The sequence below is a fragment of the Urtica dioica genome, chromosome 11 (genome assembly GCF_054948205.1).
Source record: "Urtica dioica subsp. dioica isolate 48M chromosome 11, U.dioica_male_clone48M_v1_H2, whole genome shotgun sequence".
NCBI classification, from domain to species: Eukaryota; Viridiplantae; Streptophyta; class Magnoliopsida; order Rosales; family Urticaceae; genus Urtica; species Urtica dioica.
Genome location: NC_142766.1, coordinates 12063487 through 12087173, shown reverse-complemented (window position 1 = coordinate 12087173; position 23687 = coordinate 12063487). Strand labels below are relative to the sequence as shown.

Sequence of the window (23687 nt, the reverse complement as noted above, 5' to 3'; positions counted from 1 at the left end):
GTAAGTTATTCAACTTTCTTTCTCTAAATCAGATGCAGAAACAATGAGCTGTTGGTGAGGTTCTTGTGCTTTTTTTTTTTTATATCACGTGTAGAAGCAATGAGCTGTCTTTGATAAAGACCACATGTGTCACTTGTGATGATGGGCTCTTTCTTTTTTAGCACATGAAAAGTAGGTTTCAATCAGAGGAAGAACATGAGAGCATTACCTAGCTGGTTGTTGATGATGGTCATGTCCGGGATCCTCTTGTCACTGTCGTCGTAACCCACACCATAGAATTCCTTGGAGCTCACGTCCACTGTGGGAACCTCGATTTGAGGTTCTCCGCTCACCTTCGCGTAAACCTGGAGTTTCCAAAAATGGATTTTTGATTAGTTTGTGAAAAAAAAGTTGACACAGAAAGCTCGTTGAATAATGATTAAAAAAACGGAATTTTTACATCGATCATCATCTCGGCAAGTTGCCTGACTGTAACTTCATTGTTGGGGTTACCCACGTTGAAAATGTGACTGTTGGCACGAGCTGGGTTTTCCTGAGAAAGATACAACAGTTGGATTATTTAATATTTGGAAAAGATAAATACAGAAATAGTTAAGAGAAACTGAAACTCACAATCATCAAAAGAACAGCTTCAATAGCATCCTTAATGTAGATGAAGGTTCTTTGAGATTCACCACCATCCACAAGCTTGAGTGGCTCGCGGCGTAGGAGATTCTGTAAAATAAGAAAAGGCTTGGTTACAACAAAATCAAAGATATACAGGCTATTCCAATCAACCTAAGGGATTCACCACATACATTACTGAAGCACGCCAAAACCCTGGGAACACCTTCGCTGGGACCATCAATACCGGGAATAAAGTCCATCCTGGGTCCAATCCAATTGAAAGGTCTCACAATGGTGAACTCAAGACCATTTTCCGCACCCTCAGCTGTAAATAATTTGCAATGCAAGTCAGGAGATACAAACACTAAAAATTGCAATTTAAGGAAAGATCCATCAAAAGAGAGTTGAGCTTGCCATAAATCAGCCTCTCAATCAATTGCTTTGCACATGCATATGACCATCTTTGCTTATCAATTGAGCCAAAAATGCAGGGGGAGGAATCTTCTTTCAGAAGATAGTACTCGGGATCCTGTACACAACCATCAAATGTTATCAGAAATTTGACAGCAACTTCAAAGACTTGCCCTAAGGAAACAAAAATCAAATGCTAGGGACGTTCATGCTGTAGTTGTACTTCAAATGTTGACTTATGTGATGTACCTGAAACAAAACTACATTGACCAATTCTTATTATGTATTCACAACGAGTCTAGATTCATCGAAGTGTTAACGATTATAGCAACCTATGAGGTTTATCACTGCGTTTGAGTACGATCAAATATAATATTCTAATGATTCAGATCCAACTTAAATTACTATTATTATTTGTCTATAAAGAATTAAAACAGAGCTATAAAGACAATCAATTATATGACTTTTCGTTTATAGTGGACGCACGACGTGCTATAGTATAGATGTTGACAAAATAGAATAGGCACCGACACTGAAATCGCTAGATCCCTAATATAATTTGTCTGCAATTATTGAAAATTAGCGAAATGTGACTACCAATCACAAAAGAATTGACAAGAAATTCACAGATCTGCGTTCAATCGAATCCTATCGGTCAATTAAGTACAAATCCAGAGACGAAAGTGAAAGCTGACCTGACGAAGAGGACTGTCCTTGGGAAGATAGCTTCCGATCGTTTTCCCATACACTTCACAAGTAGAGAAGTGAATAAGCCTCTTGTTGTTCTCCGAACAGTATTTCACCTACAAAACATTCCGAAATTGAACAAAATCAAATCAAGCTCGATCATAACGCCGAAACCTTTCGAATCTGTTCATGGAATCGAAGTCTTGACGTACCACCGGAAGCGCGTCGATGAAGTTGCTGTAAATCGTGTCGAGCGGACGAGTGTTGTAGTCCGCCGGAGTGCAGATCGCGGCGAGATTGATCGTCTGAGTAAAGAAAGAAAATCAAAAGCTAAATCAAGAGAGGAAAGAAAGCGAAACATAGAGGAAATGGAAGAGGGAGACGAAAATGCAAGTGGAATTACCAGATCCGACATCTTGATGAGGCCTTCAAGGCGAGAGTCGTGCTTGATGTTGATCCGGTGGAACTGAATTCGATCAGACCAGGTATTAGACTCAGGCTCAAGGAGGTGCTTGATCTTGTCGTTGTAGACGTCTAGGGCTAGGACCTTGTGTGGCGTCTCGTTCATGATCTTCTCGCAGAGGTGAGAGCCGATGAAGCCTCCGGCTCCGATCATGCATATTGTCAGTGGCTTTATCGGATTTCCGTCTAGATCTACTCTCGCCATTATCGCTCTGCTTTGGAGAAAGCTTCGAAGAGGAAATTCTTTTTCAGGTCTGGTTCGTTCTTGGGTGTCTGGATTGGGACAATGCTAACGTGCGCTGCGGGGGTGAATGTGGAAATGTAATCCCGTTGTTATTTTGGAGATAACGAGAGAGAGAAAGGGAGTGAGATTTGGGAGAGGGAAACGAGGGGTCTGTTTTTATTTAAGGACGAGAGAGAGAGACGGTATGTGAGCCCACTGGTTGGCCCACTTTTAGGAGGTGGGTTTGGGACTACTCGAGAGAAGGAGAATAAATTCTACTCGCGCTGTAAGTGTGCCACGTGGATCAATAAGTTCGGTGCTTTTCGATAGAGTTAAAAAAATCTCAGAGCAAAAAAAATCAAATTCGATGTTATGGACTTATATAGGTACTCAAACTGTTTTTGTTTTCTGTTTTCTAATTTTTGTAGTTGTATTGAAAAACTGTTTTGTAGTTGTTTTCAAAAAGCTGTTTGGTACAGTTTTCATTTTTGTTTTTGAGAAATTGAAAAAACTGGAAAAACTGTTTGGTACACTTTTCACTTTTTTTTTTGAAAAAATGAAAAGTGAAAACTGTTTGGTACATGGAAACAATTTCTTAACTCAAATTTTTTTTTAAACATAAGTTTAACTACACAAAATATAAATATGACATTATTGTTTAGATTGAATACAAAATTTTTTTTGTCATCATAAATATGAATATGACATTATTGTTTAGATTTAATAATCGTAGGACCCAAAAACATATCCACTGTAAGGAATCCAAGTTCTCAGACAAAACTTCAAACGATACGAGAAAGTGTAAACTCGAACGAGAAACTATGATAAATATCGTTTCTTTTCTTCTCCGAATCTCAAGGAAAACATAGTCAGATTTCTTATCGCGACGCTCGAGTAACCGAGATACCAAACGTTAACTCAAAACGATTCGTATACAAAATTATTTAAAACCCGTGATAACACATCACAACAAAAAAAATTCATAAAATCCTAACGGACACTCGCGAGCCTCCGAACCAAAGCCGAAACGCCGTATCCACTCGACGTTCTCCTGGTCACAAAATTTTCGGCCGCGATTAAAAGCCCGAAATGTCTCGTTAATCTTCGATTCGTCATCGATAAAAATATCGACTCCACAGCCCAACTTCAAATTCATATCATCACATAACAATATCGGTTCATAAATCCCGTTCAAACCAACACGAGTTTATACTCGTCAAATCAGCCATAACGAGAATCAAACCCGAGTAGCAGCTGGAAAACGTATCATAACTTTAGCTACACAAAACGAAAACCAACGATTCCAAAACCATAACGGAACTAACATCCGTAGCTTTCTAACGACCAATTTCAAGCACCATAGCTATTTGAAAAACTGTCCGCAATTTCGGGTCGCTGCTCAGGAAATTCACAGTTCACAGCTTTAAACACACAACTTCAAAAATTCATAACTAAATCAATACTCAATGGATTTACACGTTCTTGGTCATTTTAGAAAGCTCATAACGTCTACTATCCAAGAAAAATATCAACATAATTCATTTCACAACACAGAAGACCGGATACGTCCGTTTATTCTCAGATTCGAACAAAAAAATTCAATCCAAAAAAATTCAATCCAAGAAATCCTTATTCAAACATCAAATCCACAGCATACACATCATCAACCGAGTCTAATAAACGATTAAGCACAATAATTTCTCTGAAATCCATCACCAAAGCAAAACCCCAAAATCCAACACTTCATGAACCCTAGATTCAAAAATCCATTTCGGGTTTGAAAAATTCTCACCCAATTCCTGTGAGATTCGGCCTCCTCGGTGGTTTCTCTTTCTTTCCCGGCGTTCCTTTCCCGGTCGGCGGCCACGGCGGCTCGCGGCGGTCCAAGTCTCCTCAACCAAAACGCGCGGGGGAGCTCGGTGTTGGAGCGCGCGTGCGAGAAAGAAGAGAAATGAAGGAGAATATCTCACCTCACTTGCTATGGAACGGACCTCATCGGCGCGCTCTCTCTTGATTTCCGGTGGCCTTGGGTGAGCTCGCGGCGGCGTTCTCCTTGCCGGAGCGCGCGCGCGGTCCGCATCTCGTCCACGACCCTCGCGGCCTCGTCGAGTCGGTCGGCCCGGCCGAGGAGCTGCGGCGGCCCCGCCGTGAACCGCTTCGCCGCCGCCAGGAGCGCCTTCACCGCCGCCGCCAAGAGAGAGAGAGATGACGAGTTGGAGAGAGAGAGAGAGATGGCGAGTTGGAGAGAGAGAGAGAGAAACGTGAGTGAAAAAAAGCAAAAACACCTAAAAGTTGTTTTTGAAAATCCTTCACAAAATTAAAATACAACTTGAAAATTTTTCAAAAATTTTTTTTCAATTGAAAAACAAACACGTTTTACTTTTTTGTAAAACAAAAAGCAAAAACAAAAACATAATTTCTTTTGGGTTATGTTTGGTAGTTAACTCAAAAAGTTTTTGTTTTTTATTTTCTAATTTTTGTAGTTGTACTGAAAAATTATTTTGCATTTGTTTTCAAAAAGCTGTTTTGTACAATTTTCATTTTTGTTTTTGAGAAAATGAAAAAACTGAAAAAAGTGTTTGGTATAGTTTTCATTTTTGTTTTTGAAAGAATGAAAAGAGAAGATGAGGAGAAGAGAAGAGAATAAAATTTTTTCCAAAAACACATTTTATTTGTTTTCAGTTTTCTTTACTTTTTTACAAAACAATTTCAAAATGTTTTGAAAATTTTTTCCGAAAAATTAAACCAAACATGTTTTCAATTTTTTCCACTCAAAAAGTAAAAAACAGTTTTTGAGAGGAATTGATTATTTCAAATTTTCAAACATTTTAGAAAGGAAAGTGATATTTATACACCTTAGATTTAAGTCTTCGATTTAAGTAAAATATTGTTTTGATTTTTAGAAATGTCATGTTTTTACATTTAATTTGTGGTTTATGGCTCATCTATATCTTAAAAATCATTTTATACTTATTTATAAAAAAAAATTACTTTTGACTTTATAAATTTTTGAAAATCTTGTGATACTCTTACTTATTTAATATTTTGATTAAAAATTAAAAGAAAATAAAACTCTCTTTAAGTAAATACTAATTCGAGCTATTTAAAATGTAATATTTATATTAAAAAATAAATAAATTTGACTCAGTATATTCTTTCATAAAATAAACGAGTGTGGGGTTATAAATTAGTCACTCATGTGCATAAAAATCGATTGTAGATGGCCTATCTAGACATCCTTTTTTTAAGGAGGCGTCATAAATGTAAATACGAAAGTTAGTCTTTCCAAAATTTTAAAATTGGGATTAAGTTGGTCACACAACAAAACAATGGTTCGGAATACGATGTATACCTCATAAATCTTATGCAATAGCATGATCTATTCAATGATCAGCAACGACATGTAATAATATATTGAGGTTATTTCCTGCTGTGAAGTGCTTGAATGATTCTTATACATTAATACAAATGTGATTGCAAGCATTTTAAGGATGAGACGTGTTAAGGATTGTGTCAAAACCAATAAATTTGAAACACTATCTAAAAATTTTATAATTTAATCGTTCAAGAAGATGGTCCAACGTAATATATAACATTCGAATATTCCTTTTAGTTTCACTATTTGAGTCAAGATAATCATACTCAACCGCTTATCAAAACACTTTTGTCGTTTGTTTCTTAAGAATAATCACACTCTTTCTTCTCTTGCATTTTCGCGGTGTGCCGCTTTAGATATTCCTCTGAATTTGTTATATCTACCTCTAATTATTTCCTTGTTTCATGAAGTCCATCAACCAATGATAAATCAAATTCCCTCAATATTTTAATATCATATTTCTTCAATTTAATCACACTTCTTATTCGGAAATATAGTCCTCAAGAAGCCTCGTTTTCACTAGTAGTAGTGTTTTTCAACTCCTAACATAACCAAATTTTAGCATATAAGTAAGAACTATTTTATATAATAATGTGAATTCAAATGTTGTATCATGTAAGAGTACAATAACTTATTTCATCAATTTCTAAAAAAATAAAAATAAAAAGCATAGAGCATCAATTGTAGACAAGTTTCCATTTTCTAATATTGAATATTGTTTTGTTTGTTAACTCAATATGGGATTTCTCCTTAAATCTTTTCCGATTCGTATATTATTTAGGAGAAAGCGGGATAGTAAAAAAATCAAACAAACAGAAACAAAAAAAAAAACAAAAACAATGATTAATTCATTATATGCACACTACATTGTGTCGCAGTGTGAAAGATAGATTTAGTAATAAAAAAAAATTACGGCAACTACATATTAGAATATTGTTACTACTCCTGCTATAATTACTATTAAATCTTCATCACAATTAGAACTGGTCTAATAAAAGTCTAACAAGACGTAATGATATGGTAAAAGTGAAGATGTACTCGATACTGGTTGGCCTACATGAGAATGCTCCCTGGATGATGAGTACAATCCCTATTCAGTGTGGCAATATCGTGTCATTAATTATGTACAACACAACTTTCGGAAAAATGAGAGTCTATACGATCAATTCAAGCTTCAATACCTTAAATTAGTGATACGAACCATATCTATAGACGAAGAAAAAAATAGTAAAAGAAAGTAGTCAAGAATTTTTTTAAACAAGAAAGTAGTCAAAGAATTCGATTACCATTTCAGAGAGATCGGTGTTGATTTTTTCCAAGGTAAAACATAATGGCCGATGTATGTGGGCGATTTCAGGACGAAGAGAGATAAATAGGAATATTTGATCTAAACAAATTATCTAATCTAATGCAGTTAACACTATTGAAACCGAGTCTTCGTCGTAAATTATATTTGAATACAATACTATATATTTGTTTTAACTTTAATATTTACAAATAAAAGATGAGATTAAAGAATTCGTCATTAAACTTGAAAATTTAAAATTTTGCTCATTCAAATCATAAAATCAATACCTATAGTAGCAGTTTAAAATCTCTCTCTCTCTCTCCACTATGGAATGACATCACTCAAAACAAAACAAAATCTGTTGTCAATTCCTTTTCTTTTTCTTGATATCATAAAACTACTAACGAATCCCACCCATCGAAAATCTATTATCAAATCCACAAAGATCCAAAAAGTAAAACAAACCTAATAAAGTCCACTAACAATATTTAACTTAATGCCATGTCCAAAGCTGGAAAAAAAAAAGAGGTTGTATGAAATAGTTAATAGGACACCCTCAATTAAAATGATAGTTCAATTATTCAAATATTAAATAAATACCCAAACTCATACTCATGTTTGCATAGTATGATGAACATGCGTTTTGCTTAAATTTGAGCTATTCTCTTAAATTTTAAATTTAAGATAGTTTAGCTAAAATGTAAGGCATTTATATGAGCTATACATACTTTTGTCAACTATATAAATTTTAATGACTATTTATGTTAAATGATTGTGTTATTGATTTTTTATCTTATTTTTTCGTTTGTGGTTGTATTAAGTGCGGAGTAAGTTTCTAGCATAAATAGCCTACCTCTTTTAAAATTATAGCCCAACAATTAATTTAATTAAGTAAATAGCTCAATTCACCAACCAAACATTATTATATCCTTATAATGCCCTTAAAATACCCAAACCCAAAAACAGATCATCTTCGTCACGTACGCTCTTTTCTGGTCGTCTTCATCACCGTCGCCAACATCCTCCTCTCCAAACGATCTCTCTCGGCGACACCTTCGCTTTATCATGCCGCGCCTTTCACTTCCATCGACACTGGCGATTCTTTAGATCCTAATTCCATCTTCTTTCTCGTCGCGTGAGTTTCCGCTCTGGCCACCGTGTCAGAGAGCCCTCAGCAAGCTGATCCGTCGTAGATGTCGGATTCGTCAAAATCGAACGATTTATCTGTGGTTTTCAGATGCGCGATCACCGCTACCACAAGATCCGCTAAAAGACATAAGGAATTTCTTGCGCAGCCTCGTTCACTTCCAGCATGATGCATGAGATTCTCCTGATCGAAATTCCTCCTTCTTAGTCGTCGTGTGAGTCGCAACTCCGACCGCCGCATCAGGGAGCCGATGATTCGACACAGCTGCGGTTAAGCCAAGATCGTCTTTCAATCGGATTAACTCTTCAATTGACAATCACAATTAATCTGATCACTCCGGCGATATCTCGTCGAGAGATATCTAAAATCAGAGTTCTCTTCTCCGACGATGTTTTGGTCCGCAACGATGGAGCTTTGCGATGTTTTTTGTCGACGAAAGCGTTGATCGTTAAATTGGCGCGTAGATTGGGGGGAGATTTTTGTGGCGGCGGAGATCAAGCTAGAGGAAGAAATTGGATTAAGCGTGCGAGATAGGTGAGTCGGAGAATTTAGGGAAAATGGCCTTTTTGGAACTCTGATTAATATTGACTATTTTCCTAATAAATGGATAATTTGGCTACTCTTTTAATATCTCATCAATGAAAAGACTAGTTATTAACGGATTGTATTATTAACCTTTAGCTTTGATAATAGTTATAAACAACTATAAACCAATCGTTGATACTTAAATTCTTTGTTTTATTGCTCTTAATCTCTATAAGCATCTTTACATATAAAATGGATTATACCAAAACTATAACTATTTAATTTTTTAAATTAAATTTTTTAATTGCTTATAGTTTTAAAATTATGGTCATGTTTGTCGATAAAAACAGTTATTTATTGACATGTTTGTCGGTAAACATGAATTTATTGATAAATTTTGGAATTAGAAGCAATTAATAGATATTGGTCTAATTTATATTTATTTATATAAGACAGTTTTGCTGCGAGTGAGGATTGAACTCTTGATTTTCACTTTGAAAGTGGTAACTAGGCTATGTTAAGAACCACGGTATCATAATTTTTTGTATGATCCTAATAAGAAATAGTTTCAAATATCGACTAGTTTTTTAGTTTATTTAATTTAATTTCAGAACTAAAAAAAAATGAGAATATTTTTGTGATTTGTTGCTTGAATACTTTATTTGTTGACCATCTTGTAATATGAGCGGACGCTGATTACTTTGCAATTTTTTTAACGGTTTTGCTTATCTATACTTATAACTTATGTATACACTGTTTTGCTAGTTTTTGTATATATTTTTTTTTTGCTCAAAAATGTAAATATATATATAAGCGAGTCGATGATTTAAACATGTACTCCTCTCCTAAATTATTTGTCGGCACCGTACAAAAAAATAAATAAATAAAGTAACAAAAAATAAAAAATAAAAATAAAGTAGTGTGGTATTCTAATGAGGTGGTCAGCTCAGGTTTGGTCTTTGGCTGTTGCTATCAAGAGCAAGAAATAAATAAAAATAAAGAGGTGATAGAAATAGGCTCTTTGACAGGTGTTTATAGCTGTGTTATTGAAAACTAAAACAAAAAAATTGTTTCATTCACTTCATTATACGCCAACATTGCCAAGGCCCAAACGATGACAACTTGTGTTTATTTGGTGCGTAAACAATCACGGCGAGTTTTGCTTTTTATTTTTAATTGTTTCTTACAGAGTTGATTTTGACAGTTGTTATCCTTTTTATTATCATTCCAGGTATTTGATTTTGAGGTCCAAATAGAGTCAGCTCTATGGGGTGTACAAAAATTGACCGAAAATTGGTTAAACCGATAACCGAACCGATCCGGAACCGAAATTCGGTGCCACGTCATCAAACCGAAAATTCGGTTCGGTTAACCGAAACCGAATTTAAGAATCGGTTCGGTTATCGGTTTTGAAAATCCAAAAATTCGGTTATCGGTTATTCAACCGATTTTTATTTTATCCAGTTTTGAAACCGGATAACCAGTTTTAAACCGGATAACCGATTTTAATCGGTTAACCGATTTGAACCGGATAACCGATTTGGATAATTATAACATCTTTAAAACTGGTTAACCAGTTTTGAAATCGGTTAACCGATTTTTTCGGTTAACCGGTTTCGAAACTGGTTAACCAGTTTTAAAACGGTTATAAAATCGGTTATCGGTTTTACAAAACCGGTTAACCGAATTTTCGGTTAACCGATTTTCGGTTTTTGACCAATTCGGTTCGGTCATTGGTCCAAAATTTTCAAAACCGAAAATTCGGTTTCGGTTTTCAAATTGGTCCAAAACCGAACCGAACCGAACCGATTTCACCCCTAGGAAAACTAGCTGTTCCTTGGGATAAAATTGTAACGAGCGTTTATTAATATTATTATTATTCAATCAATCAAAATCACCGACAATGGAAAAGGGGAAATATATATATTTCGTTAATCGAATTTTCCCATGTGCCAAAATAAAAGCAGCCCATAAAATATACATTATTTTCTTTTCTTTCCAATATGTTATTTATTTCGTTAATGATAGATCAATAATTGAGATTAGATTGAAGATTTTTATTGGGAGGGGGGCAAAAGTGCCAAACTACATGTGAATTTTGATTGGAGAAAAGTACCACGGATGTCCCACGTGAGTATAATAGCACTTTCGGCAGAAAAACGATAGGATAGTGTACTTACTTAGTCAAATTTTTTTTTTTAACCTCATCAGTCAAATTAGTATATACATTTTATAAAATAGTTAACGTTTTTATGAAAAAAAAAAAAAAAAAACACTCAAACTTTCCTTTATATTACACAATAACTATAAAATTGCAAACAAGTCTCGAGGGGAAAAAAAAAATATATCATGGGATGAGATTATTCCTATTCTATGACTTGTACAAAGATTTTGGACCAAAATCTACTAAACTCAAATAAATCCTAAACTATGACTACCTATTTTCACTAAATACAAAAATACCCTTACTTTTAATAACATTTGATTTTCTTTCTTATTTAATTATTTGACTTTCTTTTTTTATTTTTGGATTAATGGGATGGGTTATTCACGTCCCTCTCTCTTCCCTCTCTTTTCCTGCGTATTTCATGTCTATGTGTCTTCCCTCACGTCTCACGTTTCTGGGTTTTCGTTGAAGATTTATTGACATTGATGTCAATAAATATGCATTTTTATTGACATTAATGTCAATAAATCTTCAACGATTCTGGGAAATTCCTTTGAAGATTTATTGACATTGATGTCAATAAATATGCGTTTTTATTGACATCAATGTCAATAAATCTTCAACGATTCTGGGAAATTTCTTTGAAGATCTTCAACGATTCTGGGAAATTCCTTTGAAGATTTATTGACATTGATGTCAATAAAAATGCATATTTATTGACATCAATGTCAATAAATCTTCAACGAAAACCTATAAATTTTCAGAACTGATCCCAGGCCTCCCAAACGACGTCGCCGAGCTATGCCTCCTCCGACCACCGTTGTCGTGCCCTCGACCCCGGCCCACCTCAACTCCTCCCACCTCGTCGTCGACGGCACCGAAACCCTCTTCGCACATGCCCAACCAAAAGAGTCGAGAGCGACGGCGAGTTTCGAATCCCTCCAGGCGTGACAGAGCAACGAACGCGCTGGAGCTCGACGATCGTCTCCGTCGAGCTGGTTTTAGCTCGATTCGGAAGCCGAGCCGCATCGCGTCCTCGCTCCGTGTTGTGCGTTGACTCCACCTTGTTGTGGACGTCGTTGATAAGCTTCTTCAAGTAGTACCAGCTTTCTCCAGCGAATATTTGGGTTTTGATTTTAGGGTTTGGCCACAGCTTGAAGAACACACATCAAAAAGAAGAAGATAGAATCATTGTAGCAGAGAGAGAGAGAGAGACAAATGAGTGGAGAGTATAAAAAAGGTAAAAGAGTAAGTTAAACAAAATGAAAGTCATATATTTGGATTAATTTTGACATATTGGATTTTGGTCAAAAAATAGTGTAGAGGAAATACCATTTGATTCGAGAGATCGTGCAGCGCGGAGACGTGGAAGTGAAGAAGATCTCAACGATGGACAACCTCGCAGATCCATTCACCAAGGCCCTAGCGAACAAGGTCTTCGACCAACATCGAGAAGGATTAGGCATGAAAGACTACACACATCTTCTTTGAGTCAAGTGGGAGTTTGTTGTCAATGGTGCCCACAAGAAGAGTTGTAATCTTTATTTTGTACATTTGATGTAATAAAGTCTCATGAAGACTCTTGCTTGTAATTGCCTATTCATTCATTAATAAAGTTGAAACGTTCATTCAATCTTCCTTGTTTGAAACTTTATGATAAAACCTTAGTCTTTTAGTCCATAAATAAACTTAACAACTTACGAAGAGACAAATGTAGATTTGCATGAACAAACTCTTCGTAGTTTGCTTAAAACGATATATTCGCAATCTTAGGGTCAAAGGACTATTGACCTCAGTACGATTATTAGAAGAATCTATGATGTCTGGTTATGAGGCATTGAGAGTTGGAGACTCTATAGTTCTTCTAGGTATCTTCTGAACGTACTGAATTGACCAGTGCACTTCTAGAGACAAGATAAGAACAAACCATTTAACCTCTTATGTCTCGAAGTCACTATGTATGAATTGCATCATGCTTACCTTAATCCTGAAATGAGACATGCCATTTCACAGCTTAGTATTCTCATTTGAGAAAGTCAGAGTTCGGACTCACTATGTGATTCCGAACAGGGCCTATTGGTGAAGTACTAAGTTGTGAGTATGTCATGAGTAACTTTGTGAAGTTCTCATAGATATGGAATTCATGTACAAGATTGCTGAAATGCAATGTATGTCACCTCATGATTTGTTCCTTGGAGTGTGAATAAATGAACTGGCCAGTGTCCAAATTGAGTCCTGACTCTTTTGGATGAAACAATGTGACTTGTTAGCTCCTCGTCAATACATTGTTTCTAACTTATTCACAAGCGACAAAGGAGTTGATGAAATAACAGCTAGAAGGGTAAAATGGTAATTTAGTAAATCCCGACTAGCTGATGACATTCATGAAGGGTAAACATAGATAATATTCAGTGGATCCGCTCATCATAATTAGGTCGAATTCTTGAGTAGAAAATAAATTCATTTGAACCGAGAGATTTTCAGTGTCAACTCTTTAGTGGAGTCAGTTGGCATTAAGCTAAACTTGGAAAAGGTTTGCGAACTTTTGAGTCCAAGCGTTTAGCTCAAACTTTGTTCATTTGGGTCCATGAGGTCACTGTCACGAATCACATCGATAGGAATAGTTATACTGGAAGCTAAGTCAAAACAAGAACGAAAATTGTCAAAAGGGTATTTTTGTCTTTTGAGACATAGGATGAAATGAATGTCAATAAATTTTTTGACAAGTTCATTTGATGACTTAATGTCACTCGGCCATGACTTGATCATTGGGCCTTGTGAATTAATTTCATTTCATAAGAATTTTATTGAAAATTCTTAATGGGCCTTTCTCATGTTGTCATGAACAAATGAAGAAGCTTCTAGAAGCTCCTTCTAGAGAGACTTGGGCGCCTACCCTATAGAGAAATAGGAGAGATTATTTTGTGCATAAATGTATCAAGATACTTGCCAAAAGAAAAAGAGGAAACAAATTTGCATATGCATGCATAAGGGAATCGGCCATGTTGAGAGAAAAGGCAAGCCATGAACAAAATTGGAAACAAATCGTGGCTTCTAGAAGCCCTTGTTTGGCCGAGTGTCTCAAGAGGGAAAAGAGGAAATTGGCTCATGAATATGTGATATTCTATAGAAGAGGAAACTACCTTATTGAAGGTGAGACCTCTCCTATAAATAGGAGCCTCATTTCCTCACATTTCATTCATCCAAGTTTAAGAGATTTGAGAGACTCTCTCTCTAGAACTTGTGGCCGAAATCCTCTCTCTCTCTCTAGTTTATTTTCGATTTTTTGCTTTGGCACCTAGGTCCTCACTTGACCTAGAGTTTAGCTCTGCGACTTCGAGACTCGTTCTTAAGTCGTGGTGTTTAAAAGTGTCCACTCACTGATTCCTTTTATTTCGAGTGATTTAGTGATAGAAACTATCGTGGTTGCTCGAGGTGCCGAGGAAAGAAAGAGAGACGTGCTGCGAGGAGACGAGCGTTGCAAACTTTCCAAAAGCTTCTACAAAGTTCAAGCTTCAAGAAAGGTTAGTAAACTTCTATACTCATAATAGTTTTTAATTACATGTACTTGCTCTTTGTCTAGGTTAGTAAAAACTGTTTTTACTTGAAAAGAAATTTTTTAAAATTCCGCCGCTTCCCGAAGCGTTTAATATTTTTCTTAAACCCTAGATCAATTCCAGCAAATGGTATCAGAGCAAGGTTAAAGAGATGCATGTACATGTTTTTAAAATTATGAGCTTGAAAATCGTTTTCGAAAGTTTACTAATTTTGTGACAAGTTAGAATTGTAATCTTAGATTTTTTTTAATTTATTGCTCTTGTCTTTAAATTAAAAACCATGTTGATTTTCTATGAGTTTGGGATGATATTAAAACACATTAGAATCAGTTCTAAAAGTTTTTAATTTTTTATATTGAAAAACGTGTTTTAAAGGTTTGAGAAATTTCGGTAAATTTTGTGACTAGTTACCTTGTCTTTCTAGTTTCTTTTATTTACCGTATTCGTTTTATGCTTGTTGTTATTTCTTTTATATCATGTTATTACCTTGCTAATAAAACACAAATAAAAGCTTTAACAACCTTCATAAAACGTTCCGTTACACTCGATTCTTTTTCGCACCTAAAAAGGACCAAGCTTTAATTATTTCTTTTTCTTCGAGCTGGAGTAAACCCGCATTAAAAGTAGAATAACTCTCTGCTCAGAAATCGAAATTTAATGATTCTTGAATCAAATTAAAGCTCTGTCTGTCCTCTGTCCAATGCCACTGGTTTCGGCTCAAAAGGACATCGGAGCCGCCAGATATGGTGATTTTACTCCGAGGTGCGCGGCTGTCTGAAACTCCAGTTTTTTAGAAATCCGGATTTTCAAACCCCACTACCATGAGTTATAGAACTCTAATGAGAAAATTTTCTTGAGCAAAAATGTTTTTCATATGATTATAAACATGATGTGTAAGATTAAAAGTTTTGATTTTTGAAAGATTAATTGAAATTGAGTTTTTACAAAACTAGTTTGAATTTTGAAAAACCGTTTTCACTTTCAAACTTGAAAATATTTTGTCACCCAAATCAAATAAGTTTTCAAAATGTTTTCAAAACTATATCTATATCACATATGTTCAAAATCTATATGCTCTTGAAAATTTGAGTGGGAGGTCTCCTTGTAGACAAGCCGAAAAATAAAAAGATGTGTAATCTCAAACTTTCAAGTGTTCGAGTGAGTTGAAGTTCACACTTCCCTCACGCACTTTCCCGAAATAGAAAATAGGAAAAGATCGAGTATGTACCTTGTGCCTTTATGCACTAATACTGCTCTGAACATGTCGATCTAGGATTCTCTTCTAGTTGTCCGCTCTGTCGCTCTTTAACTAGGAAATCTGTTTCCGAACTTATAAGAGTCGATGAACCAACTCCAAAAACTAAGTGGGAGAGTTATACTTGTTGTTTGTAACCCACGATCCCCAACACTAATGAAAGAAGCAATTAACGTGGGACTAAGAGCCGCTCTTGCGACCCTCACTTAAATGGGAGTACTCCAAGGCGTTATTGCTTCGATCATTGCTCAATGAGCTACGTCCGAGAGTGAGACGATGATGGCAAGGCCTCCCCTCGGGGGATTGTTTTTCAAAGTTGATCTTTTGGACTAAGTGGTTGGTTGCACACTTAGGCTCAATCCCTAGTAATCCTCCCTTGAGGCTCTGCGAAAGGATGTGAGTGATCAAACAAATTTAAAAGGTGGCTAGTCAAAATAGATGTATTGACATCTTGGCTTAACATTAATGATGTGTCATTTACTTATAAAAGGAGATTTTTTGCGGCCTTCTCTTGAGGGAGTAAATTATCGTTTGGTTTATAATACCTTTGGATTTTATAAAAGTTTTAATAAAACTTAAATCCTAAACCAAAGACTAATCATAAACTTGTTTCAACTTAAATAAGCAACATGTCTATCAACCATCTCTCAATCTTTCTTTCCTCGATCAAACTCGAAAACGAAAACTACGTAGATTCGAAACGTAACCTCGACATAATACCTACCGTTAACAAGCACAAATGGGTACTCACCACCCCGTGTCCTCCTCTGACGAATGATGATTCAACTCAAGAGGACAATGACGCCTTAGCGGCCTGGCTTCGATCCGATGAGATTGTGAGGTGCTATATCTTGGCATCTATGAACAATATGCTGAAAGAGCAACATCGTGACTTCGAGACTGCCGCTGACTTGCTCTACAATCTCCTTGAGATGTTTGGAGGGCAAAGGCGTCAAACAAGGCAACAAGCAGTCCGACAGTTTATGAACTGTCACAGGAAGGCTAGGACTCCTGTTGGAGACTTTATGATACTGATCATTAGTTTTCTAAATAAAATGGAAGTCCTAGGATCTGAGATTGATGAGAAGAGTGTCATAGATATGATCTTAGAAACTCTCTCCGCATCTCTTGATTCCTCCAAGATGAACTACTCCATAAACAAGCTAGAGTACACTGTTACCAAGCTTATGAAGGAACTTCACACTGCTGTAAGTCTCGCTGAGAAAAAGAGGAATCAAGGAGAGGCACATGCTACTGAGCAAAGAGCCTCCGCCTCTGGAACTAAGAAGAGACCTCACAAGGTCGATAAAAAGAACTGTCCTGCCAATCTCAAAGCAAAGGAACATAGTATTGCACTAGTTACCGAAGCATGCTTAGTAGCTGATAATGTATCAACGTGGATTCTTGACTCCGCTGCTACTAACCATATTTGTTGTTCCTTGAATGGTTTCAAGAAAACCAAAAGCTTAGAGGAAGGCGAGTTCTGTTTCAAATGGGGTGATGGGAGCCTGGTGTCTGCAAAGGCTGTGGGATCCGTGACGCTGTCTTTTGAAGACCGCACTTTAAACTTTAATAATGTTTATTTTGTTCCTACCTTTGGGAAGAACTTAATATCCGTTGCTCGTCTTCGTGAGCAAGATTATTGTTTAAAGTTCATTAAGAATGGAATTCGTATTTCGTTTCCTGATAATTCTTTTGTCACTGATGCATGTATGAAGAATGCTATTTTCTACATCTATCCCACTCAACCTTCTCTTTTAGACACCGAAATAGATAATGATCTAATTAGGGAGCCAAAGAGGATCAAACTTTCTGAATCCTCCGATCTAACAAAATCAACACACCTATGGCACTTAAGACTTGGTCATATCAGTCTAGAAAGGATTAAGAGACTTGTGAGGGATGGTCCACTCCAAGCCTCTGCAATAGGTTCACTACCTACTTGTGAATCCTGCATAGAAGGAAAAATGACTAAGCAACCTTTCTCTGATAAGGGTCGAAGAGCCACTGAGTTGCTGGAACTAATACATTCTGATGTATGTGGTCCACTCAGCCAACAGGCACGTGGAGGATACGAATACTTCGTTTCCTTCACTAATGATTACTCACGATATGGGTTTGTCTATTTGCTCAAACACAAATCCGAGACCTTTAACGTATTTAAGGTCTTTAGGGCTTTAGTGGAAAAGCAAACTGGCAAAGTGATCAAAACCCTTCGATCTGATCGAGGTGGTGAGTATATGTCTGGAGAGTTCGATGACTTTCTTAAAGAAGAAGGTATCGCTTCTCAGCTTACCGCACCTGGCACACCTCAATAAAACGGAGTGTCAGAGAGAAGAAACCGAACTCTTATGGAGATGGTTAGATCGATGATGAGTTACTCATCACTCCCGCTTTCCTTTTGGGGATATGCCCTCGAAACAGCCGCTTACATTCTGAACCAAGTTCCGTCTAAAACGGTTCCTGGTACTCCTTATGAAAGATGGACTGGCCGTAAAGTGAATCTTGTCCGCATCCGAATTTGGGGTTGCCCTGCACACGTGCTAAGGCAAAAGACTAGCAAGTTGGCTAGTAGGTCAGAATTGTGCCTGTTTGTGGGATATCCAAAGGAAACCAAAGGTTTTACTTTCTATAGTCCCGAGGACGATAAGACTTTCGTTAGCACGAATGCTCGTTTCCTTGAGGAGGACTTTATGAAAGATGCAAAACCTAGAAGCAAAATTGTGCTTGAAGAAAAGTTGGGTGAGGAAGCTTCTACCTCATCTGTAAGAACTGTTCTTACCCCAACTGAAACACAACCTAACTCATCATAATCTTGTCAAGTAGTACTTAGACGTAGTGGGAGGGCTACTCAAAAGCCTGACAGGTACATGTCTTATGGAGACTCTCTTGTAGCCGTCTCCGACATGGATGACCCTGTTTCCTATAGCCAAGCGATGGCTTGTTCTGAATCAAACCTTTGGCTTGACGCCATGAAAGTTGAAATGCACTCGATGTATGTCAACAATGTCTGGAAACTTGTAGACCTTCCTGAAGGGATTAAACCCGTAGGGTGTAAGTGGATATACAAGAAGAAAAGGGGTCCTGATGGGAACGTTGAGACGTTCAAAGCACGACTTGTGGCGAAGGGTTATACCCAACAAGAAGGGATTGACTATGAAGAAACCTTCTCGCCAGTCGCGATGCTTAAATCCATCCGCATACTCCTATCCATAGCTGCAGCTCTCGACTATGAGATCTGGCAAATGGATGTCAAGACAGCCTTTCTGAATGGCAATCTTGACGAGCGCATTTACATGGCTCAACCAGACGGTTTCGTGGATAAAGGTCAAGAGACCAAGGTTTGTGAGTTGCTTAAATCCATTTATGGACTAAAGCAAGCATCTAGGTCATGGAATATTAGATTCGATGAAACTGTAAAGAGCTTTGGCTTTGAACAGTCAATAGATGAGCCTTGTGTTTACAAGTTAATACACGAAGGCAAAGTTGTGTTTCTGGTACTATATGTCGATGATATACTACTCATTGGTAATGACGTGGGTAAGTTATCTGAGGTTAAGGTCTGGCTGGCAAAGCAATTCGATATGAAGGATCTAGGAGAAGCCGCGTACATTCTGGGGATCCAAATCTTTCGAGATAGGAAAAACCGGACCCTGTCGCTCTTTCAAGCATCTTATATTGATAAAGTGATGGATCGCTTCTCGATGCAAGACTCCAAGAAGGGCCAAACACCCTTTAGGCATGGAGTTTCACTCTCTAAGGACCAGTCTCCCAAGACTGCACAAGAGATTGAAGACATGAGGAAAATTCCTTACGCCTCTGTCGTAGGAAGCCTCATGTATGCTATGCTTTGCACTAGACCTGACATCTGTTTCCAACCCTGGACCCGAGCACTGGATTGCTGTTAAGCATGTTCTTAAGTATCTTCGAAGAACTAGGAACTTGATGCTTACATACTCAGGTACTGACCTGACTATGACGGGATATACTGACTCCGATTTTCAAGCGGATAAGGATTCCAGGAAATCCACTTCGGGATCTGTGTTCATCCTTAATGGTGGAGCTGTTGTGTGGAGAAGTATTAAGCAATCTTGCATTGCTGACTCCACAATGGAAGCAGAATATGTGGCTGCTTGTGAAGCATCCAAAGAGGCTGTATGGCTTAGAAAATTCCTTAAGTATTTGGAAGTTGTTCCAAACGTCGACGAGCCCATGACCCTTTATTGTGATAATAGTGGGGCTGTCGCTAACTCAAAGGAACCTAGAAGCCATAAGCGCTCTAAGCATATTGAGAGGAAATACCATTTGATTCGAGAGATCGTGCAGCGCGGAGACGTGGAAGTGAAGAAGATCTCAACGGTGGACAACCTAGCAGATCCATTCACCAAGGCCCTAGCGAACAAGGTCTTCGACCAACTTCGAGAGGGATTAGGCATGAAAGACTACACACATCTTCTTTGAGTCAAGTGGGAGTTTGTTGTCAATGGTGCCCACAAGAAGAGTTGTAATCTTTATTTTGTACATTTGATGTAATAAAGTCTCATGAAGACTCTTGCTTGTAATTGCCTATTCATTCATTAATAAAGTTGAACGTTCATTCAATCTTCCTTGTTTGAAGCTTTATGATAAAACCTTAGTCTTTTAGTCCATAAATAAACTTAACAACTTACGAAGAGACAAATGTAGATTTGCATGAACAAACTCTTCGTAGTTTGCTTAAAACGATATATTCGCAATCTTAGGGTCAAAGGACTATTGACCTCAGTACGATTGTTAGAAGAATCTATGATGTCTGGTTATGAGGCATTGAGAGTTGGAGACTCTATAGTTCTTCTAGGTATCTTCCGAACGTACTGAATTGACCAGTGCACTTCTAGAGACAAGATAAGAACAAACCATTTAACCTCTTATGTCTCGAAGTCACTATGTATGAATTGCATCATGCTTACCTTAATCCTGAAATGAGACATGCCATTTCACAGATTAGTATTCTCATTTGAGAAAGTCAGAGTTCGGACTCACTATGTGATTCCGAACAGGGCCTATTGGTGAAGTACTAAGTTGTGAGTATGTCATGAGTAACTTTGTGAAGTTCTCATAGATATGGAATTCATGTACAAGATTGCTGAAATGCAATGTATGTCACCTCATGCTTTGTTCCTTGGAGTGTGAATAAATGAACTGGCCAGTGTCCAAATTGAGTCCTGACTCTTTTGGATGAAACAATGTGATTTGTTAGCTCCTCGTCAATACATTGTTTCTAACTTATTCACAAGCGACAAAGGAGTTGATGAAATAACAGCTAGAAGGGTAAAATGGTAATTTAGTAAATCCCGACTAGCTGATGACATTCATGAAGGGTAAACATAGATAATATTCAGTGGATCCGCTCATCATAATTAGGTCGAATTCTTGAGTAGAAAATAAATTCATTTGAACCGAGAGATTTTCAGTGTCAACTCTTTAGTGGAGTCAGTTGGCATTAAGCTAAACTTGGAAAATGTTTGCGAACTTTTGAGTCCAAGCGTTTAGCTCAAGCTTTGTTCATTTGGGCCCATGAGGTCACTGTCACGAATCACGTCGATAGGAATAGTTAAACTGGAAGCTAAGTCAAAACAAGAACGAAAATTGTCAAAATGGTATTTTTGTCTTTTGAGACATAGGATGAAATGAATGTCAATAAATTTTTTGACAAGTTCATTTGATGACTTAATGTCACTCGGCCATGACTTGATCATTGGGCCTTGTGAATTAATTTCATTTCATAAGAATTTTATTGAAAATTCTTAATGGGCTTTTCTCATGTTGTCATGAACAAATGAAGAAGCTTCTAGAAGCTCCTTCTAGAGAGACTTGGGCGCCTACCCTATAGAGAAATAGGAGAGATTATTTTGTGCATAAATGTATCAAGATACTTGTCAAAAGAAAAAGAGGAAACAAATTTGCATATGCATGCATAAGGGAATCGGCCATGTTGAGAGAAAAGGCAAGCCATGAACAAAATTGGAAACAAATCAAGGCTTCTAGAAGCCCTTGTTTGGCCGAGTGTCTCAAGAGGGAAAAGAGGAAATTGGCTCATGAATATGTGATATTCTATAGAAGAGGAAACTACCTTATTGAAGGTGAGACCTCTCCTATAAATAGGAGCCTCATTTCCTCACATTTCATTCATCCAAGTTTAAGAGATTTGAGAGACTCTCTCTCTAGAACTTGTGGCCGAAATCCTCTCTCTCTCTCTAGTTTATTTTCGATTTTTTGCTTTGGCACCTAGGTCCTCACTTGACCTAGAGTTTAGCTCTGCGACTTCGAGACTCGTTCTTAAGTCGTGGTGTTTAAAAGTGCCCACTCACTGATTACTTTTATTTCGAGTGATTTAGTGATAGAAACTATCGTGGTTGCTCGAGGTTCCGAGGAAAGAAAGAGAGACGTTCTGCGAGGAGACGAGCGTTGCAAACTTTCCAAAAGCTTCTACAAAGTTCAAGCTTCAAGAAAGGTTAGTAAACTTCTATACTCATAATAGTTTTTAATTACATGTACTTGCTCTTTGTCTAGGTTAGTAAAAACTGTTTTTACTTGAAAATAAATTTTTTAAAATTCCGCCGCTTCCCGAAGCGTTTAATCTTTTTCTTAAACCCTAGATCAATTCCAACAGGTTCTTCAAGTAATTTAAGTATTCACGATCCCTTAGAACATAGACAATATTTAGTTGAGTACATCATTTCCATGAACCAATCGTTTAGTCATGGTTGAGGATGAAGGTTTTCTTGAATATGTTAGTTATTTGGTACCTGGTATTAAATTATTTCTATATCAACATTGAAGCGTGACGTACTCAAATATTTTTTGGAAGAAAAGGAAAAAAATGAAAGCCATTTTATCTTCTGGAACGTTTAGTGTATCATTGACCTCTGATATATGGACGGGTAAATCTAGGATAGATTTTATGAGTGTGGTGGTTCATAACATAGACGAACAATGGAACCTTAACAAAAAGATTATAGCATTTAGGAGAATAGAAGGAAAGCACACCGCGAATAACATATTAGACATTATATTAGGTGTTATTCAAGAGTGGGAACTTAGTGCTAGAATTATTTCTGTGACCCTAGATAATGTCACTAGCAATTATTCCATGATTAGAGGATTACAAACCAAAATACTTTGTGAGAAAAACCTTATGCACCGAAGATGTGCCACACACATCATTAACCTTATAGTTCAAAGTGGGGCACGAGCTTTTCATTCTGGGATTAAGAGAATTAGACATGCTATAAGTTGGATCAATAGTTCAACCCCTAGGGTAGATGAACTTAAGAGGAGATTTTTACTTCATGGGCTACATCAAAGAACCTTTCATGTAGACAATAAAATTCGTTGAAACTCCACATACTTGATGTTAACAAATTTCTTATCCGAGGGTTATTATGAGGTTATTGTAGCTTTTTACAATAGAAGTTTGAGTGAAGGTGAAGGTGCAATAAGCGATGAAGATTTTAACATGGCTAAAGTTTTTTTTTTTTTACTTTCAAACTTTTTTATGACCAAACTTGTTGTTTATCTGCTGTTTATAAACCTACTTCTCATTTAGCAATTCATAATCTTTGTGCAATTGCTCAACATTTTAAAACCAATATGGACTATGTAATTTTTAAAGATTGTATTTCCTCCATGAGAGACAAATTTTTAAAATATTGGGGTAAAGGCAAAATTCCTTACGTGTATGGGTATGCTTGTATTTTAGACCCTCGTATTCAAATGGATAGATTTAAAATGTTTTTAAATTTTTTACAAGATATGTTCATCGGGGAAGATTATATTACACATGATCACAATAGGATCGTGGAGGGTTTTTATGATCTTTTCAGGGTCTATCAAGAACGAGTTGCACCGCCCCCCGAACCTAGCCCACCACGAAATGCAAGGCAAGAAGAAGAGTATATGCTCTTGTCTGTTCACTGACACTTTCGTGGAGTTGATGGATCT

The 23687-nt window shown here is 36.9% G+C and overlaps 1 protein-coding gene across 1 annotated transcript in view; it reads right to left on the bottom strand.

Moving 5' to 3' along the window:
- AXS2 (UDP-D-apiose/UDP-D-xylose synthase 2) overlaps positions 1-2562 on the bottom strand; it is a 12208-nt gene extending 9646 nt beyond the window's left edge. Inside the window, exons 1-8 of the mRNA XM_089630521.1 lie at positions 2108-2562; positions 1917-2009; positions 1713-1820; positions 1021-1135; positions 798-931; positions 613-714; positions 440-532; positions 209-344 (exon numbers count right to left, since the gene is read on the bottom strand). Coding sequence (XP_089486647.1) covers positions 209-344; positions 440-532; positions 613-714; positions 798-931; positions 1021-1135; positions 1713-1820; positions 1917-2009; positions 2108-2371 — 1045 coding nt within the window. The 5' untranslated portion in view covers positions 2372-2562. The remainder of the gene's footprint in view (positions 1-208; positions 345-439; positions 533-612; positions 715-797; positions 932-1020; positions 1136-1712; positions 1821-1916; positions 2010-2107) is intronic.
- Between the last annotated feature and the right edge of the window lie 21125 nt (positions 2563-23687).